The 14,022-nt window shown below is 36.3% G+C and overlaps 1 protein-coding gene and 1 long non-coding RNA gene across 3 annotated transcripts in view; one reads left to right on the top strand and one right to left on the bottom strand.

The window, feature by feature from the left end:
* ATP13A5 (ATPase 13A5) overlaps positions 1-12,172 on the top strand; it is a 106,157-nt gene extending 93,985 nt beyond the window's left edge. Inside the window, exons 28-30 of the mRNA XM_072807858.1 lie at positions 6,348-6,436; positions 8,812-8,892; positions 10,533-12,172. Coding sequence (XP_072663959.1) covers positions 6,348-6,436; positions 8,812-8,892; positions 10,533-10,790 — 428 coding nt within the window. The 3' untranslated portion in view covers positions 10,791-12,172. The remainder of the gene's footprint in view (positions 1-6,347; positions 6,437-8,811; positions 8,893-10,532) is intronic.
* Positions 8,791-13,991, bottom strand: LOC140622213 (uncharacterized). 2 transcript variants are annotated; one of them, XR_012021954.1, is made up of 4 exons: positions 11,273-13,991; positions 10,166-10,295; positions 9,055-9,107; positions 8,791-8,926 (listed from the first exon to the last, which is right to left on the bottom strand). It is a non-coding gene; the product is annotated as an uncharacterized lncRNA (long non-coding RNA). The 2 variants fall into 2 exon arrangements; XR_012021952.1 differs by lacking the exon at positions 10,166-10,295.
* Positions 13,992-14,022: the final 31 nt, after the last annotated feature.

The following is a 14,022-nucleotide window of genomic DNA, read 5'->3' as shown; positions in this document are numbered from 1 at the left end:
ATTGTGAGTCATCAAGAATGATTTTAAGCACATACAGAAATGTCAAGGTACTTTGTAAAAGACCTGCTTTAAAAAAAAATAATGTATTTGAGAGAGAGCGTGTGAGAGCACATGAGAGAACAGAAGTGGGAGAGAGGTGCAAAGGGAGAAGGAGAAGCAGATTCCCCACTAAGCAGGTAGCCCATGCAGGGCTTGATCCCAGGACCCTAGGATCACGACCTGAGCCGAAGGCGGACACTTAACTTACTGAGCTACCCAGGTGTCCTTGTAAAAGACTTTCTAATCAATTCAGATACTCAACCTCTTCATAGCTTTACAGCATTGGGCAAGTTACTTTAACCATTCTGTGCATTTCTTTAATCACCAAAGAGGATGAACATATTCTCATATTTTTAACCATCTCTCTTCTTCTCTGAATTGCCTATTTACATTTTTTATCCATTCTTTTTCAATTAGAATGTTGTTATATTTCTTATTTATTTGTATGAGCTGTTTATCCCTTTGTGATTTTACTCTCATTACCTTAATGCACAGTTTTTTCTCATTTATTTAAATGAGCTGCTTATTCCTTTGTGATTTTTCTTCTCGTTGCCTTTATGCACAGAGAGTTTTTTCTCACAGAACCAGGTAATCAGGTAGATTAATTTTTGTCTAGCTTTTTACATTTCTTTTAATGCTTTTTAAATCTAATGTTAATATTGGCATATAGTATGAGGTAGAGATCAAAGTACTTTTTCCAACTAGTCACTAGTTTTGTCAGCAGATTTTATTACTTAATATTTCTTTTGATCATTTATTTCTCAACTGAATATAATGCCACCTTTGACATACTTACATATTCATGTATTTTTATGGCTTTATTATATACACAATGTATATTATGTGAGTTTTCATATTATATCTAAATACTTTTTTAATTTATTTATTTTAGAAAGAGAGAGCATGAGGTGGGGAGGAAGAGAAAAGGGGGAGGGAGAGGGAGGGTAAAAGAATTTCGAGTACACTCCCTACTGAGTGCAGAGCCCATATCAGAGCTTGATCCCAGGACCCTGCGATCATACCTGAACTGAAACCGAGAGTTGGTGCTTAGCCAACTGCACCACCCAGACATCCCATATTATATGTGTTATATATTTACAAATTAAATTTTATGTAATTAATTAGTTGCTATGCTATTTTTTCTGTCTCATTAATATACCAGTCTCTTCTTGATATAGCACTATATTTTAAAAGTCATAGTTTCACTTATTTAGCTATAGTTTTTTTATAATATATATATTTTTAAGATTTTATTTATTTATTCATGACAGACACACAGAGAGAGAGAGGCAGAGACACAGGCAGAGGGAGAAGCAGGCTCCTTGCAGGGAGCCCGACGTGGAACTCGATCCAGGGTCTCCAGGATCACGCTCTGGGCTGAAGGCGGCGCTAAACCGCTGGGCCACTGGGGCTGCCCTAGCTATAGTTTTAGAATACATTGTAATAAGTAGTAAGATTGGTATATCTTCATTAATCTTCACTTTTCAAAAATTTACTTCTGTTGCTTGCTCATCCTTCCAGATAAACTCTAGAACAAACTGTAAGGCTTTTTTTTTTTTTTTTTTTTTTTTAAGATTTTCTTTATTTATTCATAAGAGATACAAAGAGAGAGAGAGAGAGAGAGAGGCAGAGACACAGGCAGAGAGAGAAGCAGACTCCATGCAAGGAGACTGATGTGGGACTCAATCCTGGGTCTCCAGGATCACGCCTTGGGTCAAAGGCAGGCGCTAAACCACTGAGCCACCCAGGCATCCCTATAAGGCTTTTTTTTTTTTTTTTTTAATCCCTTTTTGAATTCTGATACTTTGGGAAAAAATTATTTGTTTATACAATTTAGTTCTCCTCACATTTAAAGACATGTCATCCTTCTCCATTTGTTCATGCTTTCTTTTTTACATCTTTTATTAAATATTTGTCACTTTCTCCATTATAGATCCTAAACATTTAAGAAACTTATTTTATGTTTTTAAATATTTTTGTTTATATTGTGAGTGACTTTTTTCCCATTATATTTTTTTAACTGTTTATCACTAATACCAGTAAAAGTTATAGTGTTGTTTACCTTTATTTTCTATCCAGAACCCTTTCTGAACTTTGCTATTCATCCTTGATTCTTGAGTGTTTTAGAAAGATAATATCATCTGCATGTAATAATGTTCCCTCTTCTTTTCTAATAACTAAATTGCTTATTTATATTTTCTGTCAGTGTGCAGTCCAGAATTTCTAAGATAATATTAAATAATAGCCATGGTAGCAAAGCACTCTACTCCTTAACAAAAATACTTCTAATAGTTTTCACCTGTAAATATGATTTTGAATATTGGTTCCAGGTAGATTTACATCATGTAAAGAAAATACCCTTTATTTTCATGAAATCAAGAGTATGTCTTTAAATCAGGAATGGGAGATGTATTTCATTCATCTACTGAGATGAGTATGGCTTTTTTTCATTTTATTCATATTCTTGAGCAAAACCTACTTATTTCTGATGGATTATACTTTTGCTAAATTGAGTTTTATAGTTTTTTAATACCTACATTTTATATTGGATTAGTCTGATTTTTTTTATAGTGTTTGTTAGGTTTCAGTATTAGACTTGAAAATTCTTTGACTTTTTCTTTCCCAGGAAAAATACTTTATAGATGGAAATAATCTATTCTTGACAGTTTGCAAGAACTCAGTAAAATCATCTGTCTCTAATTCCTTCCTTTGGGGATCCCTGGGTGGCGCAGCGGTTTGGCGCCTGCCTTTGGCCCAGGGCGCGATCCTGGAGACCCGGGATCGAATCCCACGTCGGGCTCCCGGTGCATGGAGCCTGCTTCTCCCTCTGCCTGTGTCTCTGCCTCTCTCTCTCTCACTGTGTGCCTATCATAAATAAAAAAAAAAATAAAATAAAAAAAAAAAAATAATTCCTTCCTTTGAAAGATTTTTTTAAAGGATTCATTTAAGATATCCTCTTTTTAAACTTTTTGCAATAATTTTTTTACAGATAGCTCTATTTCATTGAGATTATTGAGCCTTAGCATCAGATTTTGTGTGATATTTTCTTGTAATTTTAATTCCCTCTATAACTCTTTTAATATCTTCTCATCCTGTATGCATTGTGTATTATTTATTCTTAGCAGAAATGTATTTTTGCTGGCTTTCTTTAAAAATTTAATAATTCTCTATTTTCTAACTTATTAATATTTGGTTTTCCCATTCTTTCCCCCTTATTACTTTCTCTGAAAAAAAAATGTAATGTTTGAATTGACTTTGTAATGTATGTGTTTTCTTTTATTTTGTGAAATTGGAAAAGCATTCAAGATGAATAATTATAGTTTGGTTTATATTCTTTACATTTTCGTGTGTCTCTACTTATGACTGAATTTCCTCTTTGACTCACTAATTTCAGAATAGTGATTTTTCATTTTCAAGTGGGCAGGGATTTTGTTTTCATTCTCCTACTACTCTTCTTCTCAATAGCTTATAAATAAAATGGACTTGATTTCTTTTTGACCAATAGATGTTTAGAATTTTGGTTTAAATTTGTATGTTGGAAGGGAATTTTCATTTAAATTTGGTTAATAATTTCTACTTTTATTGTCATGATCAGAGAATCTAGCCAATAAAATTTCTGCTTTGGAGAATTTACTACAGTTATACCATCTCATTGCATAACCTGTAATCTCTAATTTTCTAAGTAAGTTGTAGATATTAGAAAAGTAAGCCCCATTCCTCTTACTAAGTTAGAAAGATACATTTACTACATTAAACTTGCTTTAATAATTATTTACACTCTTTGTTCACCACCACCCCTTTTTATAGATAGCTGTTTTGTCAAAGATTTTGAGAGCGTGCTAAGATATTCTTTAATTTTATATTTCCTATAAACTTCTTCCTGAATTTCTTATATTTCTAAGTTTTGATTCAACGTTTGATAATGCCCTTGGTTTTTGTCACAACAAATCAAGATTTCACTTTCTGTTTTAAGGTTAATTACTGATAATTCCTGTTTTAAAATTGTGAATATATTTTATAAGGAGGGTATGATATATTGCACTGGCTAGTACTTTTATTTGATTAATAGCTACAAAATCTTTTTACATAAATTGAAGTAAGTGAGAATTGGATTAGTTACATCATAGTCACTTAGAGCTTGTGGGTGAACTCAAGCCCTATGTCAAATATAACTGATAATTTTAAATAAAAAAGTTTTATAAACAAATAGTCTAACAATATAATAAATAATGTACTCTCAAAAGTCCTTAGGCCTACTATTAAAATACCGAGAGATTTTATTTTAATATAATGGACAAGTCTGTATCTTTCTTAGTAGACTTTGACAGGAGATCAACTTTATGATGATGAGATATAAAAAAAATACAAATTTAATTTTTATGGAAACAGGTGTGAATATTTATGATCCCTTCCCCTTCTTTGTCTGAAAACAACCTGTAGTGGCTTGCCCAGGGCCTGTCTTTCCAAATTACTTGTGCAAAAGGAGTCCCACTCTTTCAAGTTTCCTCATCAATAGCAATTGATCAGAGGAGGCAATATTCATTTAGTTCTTCATTGTTTTCCAGTTAAAACTGAATTAAATGAGGGCCTTCTAGTTTTGCTTCCATAATGGTCATTTGTGCACACACATGGCCTGCTTTTCAGATCATTAGTCTAAGGACATTGTGACATGCTTAGCACTCAGCTCAGTTGCTGTGACAGCCAGGCCTTCATCAGCATGGACATTTGAAGCATCATCTTCTTCCCAGCAGCTGGGTCCCTGGGACATGAAGACAATGAAATAAATGAAAAATCTATATAGCCATCTCCAGGCTCTTCTTATCACCAAGTTGCTCAGATCATTTTATTTTGGGAGATAACTGATCCTACTGCTCCTGCTTTTCTTCTCTCTGCCTCACACCCCTCCCAAGCAAGCCTGGGTAGTCTTCTGGGAGGTGTTGCATCTGGTTGTGTGTGTGTGTGTGTGTGTGTGTGTATACATATACATATATACGTGTGTGTGTGTGTGTGTGTGTATAGTGAAGCTTGGAAGAGTATGAAGGAGTGTGTTGGTGCACAAGAGTGAAAACAGAACTCTGGTTCCTTCAAAAAATAGGGCCAGCTGTAGAGGGGTAGTCACCTCTGATTGCTGATTGGTATAGACATATATATATCGAGTTGGGGACTGGCAGACCATAAACACTGGAATAAAGGAGGTAGAGAGAATATATGAGAAATCTACTTTATAGAAATCTAGAATATACTAGAAAATCTAGTTTGTTCGTGAATTGTAAAGCTCGTAAGAATCATTTATATCATAGTGACACAGATTAAATGCTATTGTTTTGGTCTGAAGGTGCTAATCTTATCAAAAATATTTATAAGGCCCCATCTACAAAGTGCCTAAAAGCTCTAAAGACACAAGCATGGGTGAGGTTGGAGGGCTAAGAACAGTGGTGTTGACACAGTGCATCCTGGGAAGTTTAGCTCCCCAAAACAAAGCCATTTGGGCGGGTTGGAGAGAGAGAACCCAGCAGACGTACATGAGAGTTCCTCATTCTTTTAGTTCAGAGTCCTAAACAGGACATACAAAGTCATTTTTAAGTGGTTACAGTCTAGTAGATACATAAAGGAAGATCTTGCAAAGCAGAGTGGCACATAGCCATACGAAATAAACTTTGTAAGAGAGGTTTAGAAGTCTTTAAAAAGAAAATGGTATTCGAATTTGCCTTCTTAAGAAAAAATGAAACTTGCCAAGACAGGAAAAATATTATCTACACAGGGTATGTTTTCAACAAAGGCCTCTGTGGAAGTGGCAGGTTTGTGATTTAACTTCCCTAAGATACCTAAGGAAGATCAGAAATCAGACTGTGGAGGGCCTTGACTGTCAATCAAAGACCCCTGGACTTTATTCTCTAGACAACCAAAGAAGAATGAAGTGGTGCCAAGAGGACCGACTATCCACTCACACATGATTCACTAGACGTGTAAGGGCCTAGAGAGTCAGGCTTCTTTGGTGACCAATTACATGGGCTGGTCCCTGCAGGATGTCCCAGCTCCCCCGGACTTCTCAGCTGAGATGCCTCCTTTATGGAGTTTACTATATAGTTAATTGGCAGTTTTCTGCTCCTCGCCTTTGAAAGAAAGATGTTATGATTCTGCCTTTGTCTTATAAGCATTAGAACATATTTTAAAGCATATGAGGATATATCAAAACATCTGAAGATGTATCCGGTATTTGCCCAACAGAGATCATTGATTCTGCAATGTGTGCCAAATTATATGAAACATTCATTTAGCATCTAAAAATAATTTTGGTGTTTCTTCAGATATGTTTTCATTTCTGCTGATGTCTGCCTTGGGCCTCACAGTTTTCATTCTGTTTTCTGACTTTCAAGCTATATACCATGGAATGCAGGTAAGTGCTATTCATCATCTCATTTGCAGTGACTCGTATGTATGATGGGACCATATCTGCACCATAATTTGCAAGTTAGTTATTACCATATTCTCTCTGACCATTTAATATTGTGAGGCTCTTCTCATTTACTAGAGCAGCAGTTCTCATTGACCTGACTCTCACATGCTGCCCTCTGATTGTTTTCAGATGATCTATATTATTAATTGAGAACATTTATCCTATTCACACCTAAAAATACTATGTGTGGATAGTTTATCCTTCCATGTTATACTAACATAACAAATTAATGTATTAATACAATAACTAATTCTTCAAGTTTAATTTTTTAACATATAGTAGAAGTCCTTTATAATGTAGCTACAAAAGGAATAAGAAAAGGCAGACTTACAGGCCAATCCTGTTCTGTCTGTCAGACATCAACTATAGGGAGTTTTATTTCAGTGGACATCACTTAATCCAGGGTGCAGTGGGTTAAAATAAAATTTATGAAGAAGTCATTGAACCCATTCTTGGAGCCAGCATTGTGGGAGAAATAAAAGAAAGAGAAGGATTGGCTTTTGATTTGCAATCTATAGTTTTATTGTGAGGATGAGCCACCCTCAAGAGAAATAATGGCATGGTCACCTGAGACCACCCATGCTTGAAGAGGGTATAACATAGAAATGGGAAGAATACAGGAGGGAGGAACTCTCGTAGGGCCTGTAGCTATCATGGGAGGCTTTGTAGAGGAGGTGCAACTTGATCTGTGCCCAGAGGATAGGTTAGATTTTGCTAGGTAAGACGTAGGGATCTTTCCAACCTGGAGAACAGCCTAAGCACAGAACTGCTGAAAGAAACACTTTTGTCTTGGAAATGCAAAAGAATGTAGGGTCACAGAGATAAAAATCAAAAGCCAGGCTTGTTTCACAGAACACTTGAAAGACTGGCAAAGATGGAGGCAACATGCTGTGGAATGTGGGGAAGGCATGGCTAGATGAAGGCAGCTGGGGACAGTTGGGATCTCTCCTGAGAGCAACGAGGTCATTGAAGACATCCGAGCAGTTTTTCAGCAGGGCTTTAAAGACTAATTAGCCGATGGTAGGAAGGCTATATGCTAGAGCAGAGAGGCTGTGGGCACAGACACAGTTAGGAAATGAAAACCTAGACCATTTAGTCACTTACAAGACATCATGAAGCTTTAGAGTATATTTGGCACTGGAGCTCCATGGATGAGTAAGATTGGATACCGCTTTCAAGTCATTCAGGGGCTGGGAGGGAAGACCATCCCACAAGCAGATAATTCCAAAGTAGTGTGGCAAATGTCTTCTGGGCCAAGAGATGGAGAAGAGACCTCCCAGACCAGCACGGGGTGAAGGGCAGCAGGGAGGGCAAGGGCCAGGTTCTCTGTGAGGATCTGACCTGCTGCCACATCTTGCAGCCTTCTCCATACAGCCCTGCCACCCAGGTGCTGTGTCACAACCCTCAGAAAGGCTGGCTGTACTTGCAGAAGAAAATAACAACATGCTACTTTGAAAAAACCAGCATCAGACTAGGGATGAGAATTGTCGGTGAGCATTTAGACGCTGCGAAGGACCTGAGGCTTTAGTCCTAAATGCAGCTAAGTCCCTGTCCTTTACTTTGGGTCAGAAAGGGCACGTGTGACTAGTCTTTTGCTATTGATGCAGCATGGGAAGTTGCAGTGTTCACACCTATTAAAATAATCATAGTTGGTGGTCAGTATGTACCCTTTATCCCTAAAAGGAAGTGGATTGGGTGGGTTCAACTTTCATCAAGCTGTTAGATTTAGGGCTGCCAACTCTTGTTCAGAAAATGTTCACCTAGTTTCAAAAGTAACTTGAACCTCTGTCCCCTTAATGTTTTACTCATGTATCAATTTTACTGAATAAATTCCAAGTAGATCTTACTTTGCAAGGATTAGAAGCAATAATATTATTAGATGAATGACCTAATCTTGTATTCTCTTCCCTCTATTTGAAAAGACAAAAATGAAGAGGAACACACAGGTTCCAAAGTGTTTTGTCTCATGTCTGTGACCCAGAGCACATTTACCAAATGTCTATTGTCAGGCAGTGGAGGGAGCACAGGCCAAGAGGCAGCTGGTTCTCAATTGAATTCTGGCTCTGCCATTTATTGATTGGCTTTGAATCCTTGGCCAAGGTTCTGACCTCATCTGTGAAATGGAGAAAGTAATGCCTATCCTCCAAGCTCAGAGAATTGTTACAAATATATAAATTAAACAAGATATTTTTTTTCTTTTCAAAATGTAAGGTATGCAACGTATAAAGGTATTTCTTTTTTATTTATTTTATTTATTTTATTTTATTTTTATTTTTATTTTTATTTTTATTTTTTTGGTATTTCTTTTTTAACAGCTTATCCCAACCCTGACATCATGGAGGGTTTTGATTTTGGTGGCAGTCCTCACCCAATTCTGTGTGGCTTTCTTTGTAGAGGTAAAGTGATTTCCGTATGCTTCTTATTCTCTCTCTAGGGAAATAAATAAAGGGTCTTAGTCTCAATACATGCTTCTTTTTTAGAGCAACCTCTTTTATCCCCAAAAGTGATAGTTATTAATGGTTTGTAAAATTTTTACATGTTCACTTTGGGGGAAATACCTTGGAGAGTGATTTAAAATTCTCTAAAGACTGCGGAGAAGTGCTCTCAGGATCTGTAGCATAGAAAGCAAAACATCAAATTAACTCTAATTTTATTTCCCATGAAGGCATTGTATTGTATTTTTCTAGTATTCTCATAAGCTAGTAGAGACAAGACCAGGTGACCTACCAGCTCTAAAATTCAATGAGACCTTTCGAGTGAAGAACTGTCTTCAGAAGGGCTTCCTTAATTAAGAGAGAAAGGAAGCCATTGCTCATTCTAGTCAATTCTTACCCTTGAAAGTCTTCCCCTATAGCATTTTTCTTCTACTCAGTGTCACTAAATGACTTCATCTACTCAGTGAAAGGCTTGAGTCGAGCACTGATTTTTTTAAAGGGAAAGTTAAAAAAAGATTCATTTATTTTAAATGAATGGGAAAAGGAAGCAATCAAATTTAAAAATATACATATTTATATATAATAAAAATATATAAAATAAAAATATATATATACACACACATATCATTGTATACAAGGAGTATAAAATTTCTCATAGTATTTAAGGAATTCAATTTTTGAGACTATATACATTTTTAAATAATCCAAAAGGAGAGAAAAAACATACATATGAAGGTAGTCATTATAGTATTATTGATGGTGGTAAAATTTTAGACTCAACTCATGTGTTCAAAAGTAGAGATTTTTTTTGTTTAGTTATACAGCAATTTGAAAATATGGTTTATGATCATTATAAGTAATTATTAAGGGATGCCTGGGTGGCTCAGTGGTTAAAGTGTCTGCCTTCAGCCCAGGGCGTGATCCTGGAGTCCTGGGATCGAGTCTCACATCAGGCTCCCTGCATGGAGCCTGCTTCTCCCTCTGCCTGTGTCTCTCTCTGTCTCTCTCATGAATAAATAAAATCTTTTTAAAAAAGTAATTATTAAGACCATAGCTACAAATTATGACAGAAAGTCTAGCATCACCAAAAGTGGAATGCAAAATTTGACCATTTCTATTATAAAGAAAAAAAGAGGAATCCCTCCCCCCCTGCTCCCCCCACCAAAGGAAAGCAAAACCATTTGATTCCTGGAGTTCATCCATTCATTCAGAAAACCATTATGTGGCAACTCACATGTGGCATGTGGCAGGTAGCAGTGATATTTTTTTTTTCTTTTCATGATTTTGAGTACATTATTTTGTTATTTCAGTCTGGCAGTAAAATACTTCTAAGTGAATCACCAGCCAGGATTTAGCTAGGACATCTGTAGAAATGAAAGGCTGTAAGCTTTGGGCAGGTTTCTATGAACACAAGTACTCTTCCTTCTCAAGGGGAAGAATCAGGGACTTCGTGGGGATGGCAGGGAGAAGCTGCCACAGAAGCAGCAGTAATGAGTAGGTCTCAGAGGAAGGCCTGGGGGAACAGAGCACAGTGGTGAGCAACCTGGCTGCAGGTGAAAGTGGAATCATAGTTTGATGGTTTTCTCCGCCTGATTTCTCAGGATGTCATCCTTCAAAACCGAAAGCTCTGGCTATGGATCAAAAAAGAATGTGGATTCTCTTCTAAAAGCCAGTATAGGAACTGGCAGAAAAAGCTCGCAGAAGATTCCACCTGGCCTCCCACACACAGAACAGATTATTCAGGTGATGGTGAAAATGGATTCATCAATCCTGGCTATGAGGACCCTGAACAGATTCCAAGAGCAAAATCAGAATTGGGAGGCCAAACCCCGGAAGAGCATTTTTGGACGAGGCTGTAATCAGAATTGTTGTCATACATGCTTCACATCTCCTTGTTCCTTGAAACGGAACCATTGTGGAAAGGTGATGATAGTCTACCCTCTTCTCTCTCCATTCCAGTGGAGAGGAAGTGCATTTCTCAAGGTATTGAACCTTGCAAAAGAGAACTTTATGCTTATTTGGATTGTATCCTCTGCTGTTAGGGAAGAGAATGCACTTGCTCGATTATCTTTTTCTTCCCCCTAATAAATTATTCAAATTGCATAGCATTATCCTGGCTCAAATGCACAAGTTTTCATGTAACTGAAATTAGGGGTATGAACATTGTAGAACAAAGGAAAATTGAAGAAGACTTTGATCTTTGAGAGTTTCACCAATATATTTTCATTTGCATCTACAGAAATAAAAGAATTTGGGGGTGGGGGGAAAGCATATCTCTCAATGAATTGTCACAAGTTTACTTAACCTTATATTCAGTTGAGAAGATCATTTACATACATACCTTTCCCCAATGTTACAAAATTTCTCTTTTTGCTTCTTTTGTATTGCTTTCACAGAGAAACAAGAATTGACATTTACTTCAGAAAAGTCAGCTCTAATTGTAGTTAAGTGTGGGTGTGGAGAGTGATGGAGGTGTGTGTTAATTGCATATAATCTTGGCTTGGGCACAGTTTATATCTAAGCAAACTCCACCAATGTTGGCATCTCCCGAAGTATATTGTTTTGTGGTCAATGGGCTAGAAAATCCTGAGTAAATCATGGAGATAATGGGATAAACTGTTAAAGTATACTTTTTACTTAAAAAAGCATGGCACTTCTATTTATTCTTTGCCACTGACAGATGAAACCTCAAGTTCTAAGCTGAAAAGTTGTTTCAAACTCAGCGTTGCTCATCTTAAAAAAAAATACCCATAATGTATGTATCTACAGCATGACAATCATCGGGCTGCTAACCAACCTTAAGTTCCCTTTCATCTTTTTGTTATCTAAGTCAATTATTAATGGCCACATTAATGCCACAAGAAAACTTACATCCTCTGCAAATATATTCGGTACACAATTATCTCTAATATATCAAGCTCACTGTGACCTTGAGAGGACATATATCCCTAGTGAACATTTTAAATTAGCTACTAGTCTTTCCTTGTAACAATAAATCTGATTTTGCCAATTTAAGATCTTCATTGGCGCCAATTCCATCCCATGAGTGCCAATGATGTGTCTACTACTGTGATGTATGGATTCATAATGCCTTTAGAATTCTGGAATCTTTAGGATTGAAAAAAATGTTTTTAACATTTCTGCAATGCTTTGCTGTAAATAATAATACATATTATGTTATACAAGCCAGCAGCATAAGTGCCAATTCCTATAAAAATAAACCCTCTGTATTCACATTTTATTTGCTTTTTTAACCTTTTCTTAGATGTACAGCTTCAAAGAGTGATAATTTTAAAGTTTTAAAAATTTTAACTTAGTGACTACCAATGAAAGATCAAAGGATGAAAAGATTTTTCAATTATTATTAAGAAATGTATATCAACTTAAAATATCTAGCAATTCAGTTTCCTTGAACTGGCATATTTGTATTTAGTAATTTGACCTTTAGAATCAAAGATTTAACTGATACACCATGACATCTAAATAACATAAAAATATTTTTAAAAAATCATTATTCAATAAATATACAGCTTCCTCCACCCAGTTTTTCCAACAATATATTTGTTATTTGATAGATGATATTTATTTCACACAACTTTGTATGTGTGGGGGGATACATGATAAAATTGAACTCTACACCTGACTTTGCTAAAAGTACTCTCAGAGAAAGGTTTAATAGTCTTGGAAGAAATATGTGACAAAAGCACAATGAGCATGACCACACATCAAATGATTACCTACAGGAAACACAAACTGTACAATTTTAATCTGCGCATCACCAAGAATGGCCATTTTTATGGGAAGACTAATGACTAACTTTGTGAACTTTCCTCTCAGGCTGAAAAAACCACTGTAGTCTGAAAAATATGTGTAAAATGTATCCTTGAATTCAATTTAAAAGTGCATTTGTGACATAGCATAGAGAGGACTATCTCCTGGAGTGGAAATGTCTAGAGTTCTCTAGAAAGGTTCTGCTCCCTCTCCCATTGGCTGGTATGGTAATTCCACCATACTTGAGTCTCCTACCTTAGGTAAGATTTGCCGTCTGCAGTCATCCTTTACTAAAAAAAACAAGTACACCTTGGGAAAAGTAACACATTAAATGGCTGCCATCTTCATCCTTATTTGTTAATCTTAGAAAAGTGGTTTATTATTATTATTATTGCTTGAAAGAAGAGCATAAAAGGAATGGGAAACTTAATTTAGAATAAAAATGAAGGGGTCATTTTGGATCATGGTATCTGGTAGAAATATACCTCCCAGAGGACCAGTGGAGAAAGGGGAAGTTTTGGGGTTATCTGGAGACAGAACTGGTATCATAAGAAAGAGAAGAGATTAGTCAGGGAATAAGGAAGAGAGATAGGGTCTCTACTGGCCCTGAATCTAGTACATTATCCCTTCTGTCATCATTCTTAACCCTGTAATTAGACCGTAGAGTATTTCTGGCCCTGGGGTAAAATCTAAATCAGTTTAACAGGTCCAAGACTTTCATTGAGTCATCTGTTTACTTTATCTACCACATTCCTAGTTCCTAAACATAGCCTCCTACCTCCATTTATTTGAACATCTTCTTTATTTAATGCCATGCTTTTAATTATGGCACAAGAGGGATATCATTGGCTAGTAGTGTGGTTTGTAATGTAATGTTATAATGTCTGATACAATCCTAGGGTATAGAGACCTGCATTCACTTTTCTCTACCTGCTACCAACAAGAATTCCACTGGGAAGGTATTAAAAAGTAATTTGTTTCATTCAACACATAATCAATAAAATGCAAGAATAAAATCATGACACTCCTTGACTTACAGTAAAAGTCTTAAACAGTAACACGGGATATTGTTTTCTAAATATGGCACTTTAAACCTGCCTTTAATGATCTCTTGCTAAGGTTAAAAGGGTCAAATCCTTGAAATGCTTCAAAATCCAAAGGGAACAATGTAGCTCTGTAGAAGTAACTGCTCACTTTTGCTTGTCACATACTCCTGACAAATGAGTCACTTCCAGGGAAATCACTGGATCTGAAACACTGGAGCTAAGAACCCCATCTCCCACCCACCCCACCCCCAACTACACAGGAAGGGAGATGGGA

This window comes from Canis lupus, chromosome 31, assembly GCF_048164855.1.
Source record: "Canis lupus baileyi chromosome 31, mCanLup2.hap1, whole genome shotgun sequence".
In the NCBI taxonomy this organism is placed as follows: Eukaryota; Metazoa; Chordata; class Mammalia; order Carnivora; family Canidae; genus Canis; species Canis lupus.
The sequence above is the reverse complement of the archived record's forward strand: the minus strand, read 5'-3'. Positions and strand labels throughout refer to the sequence as shown.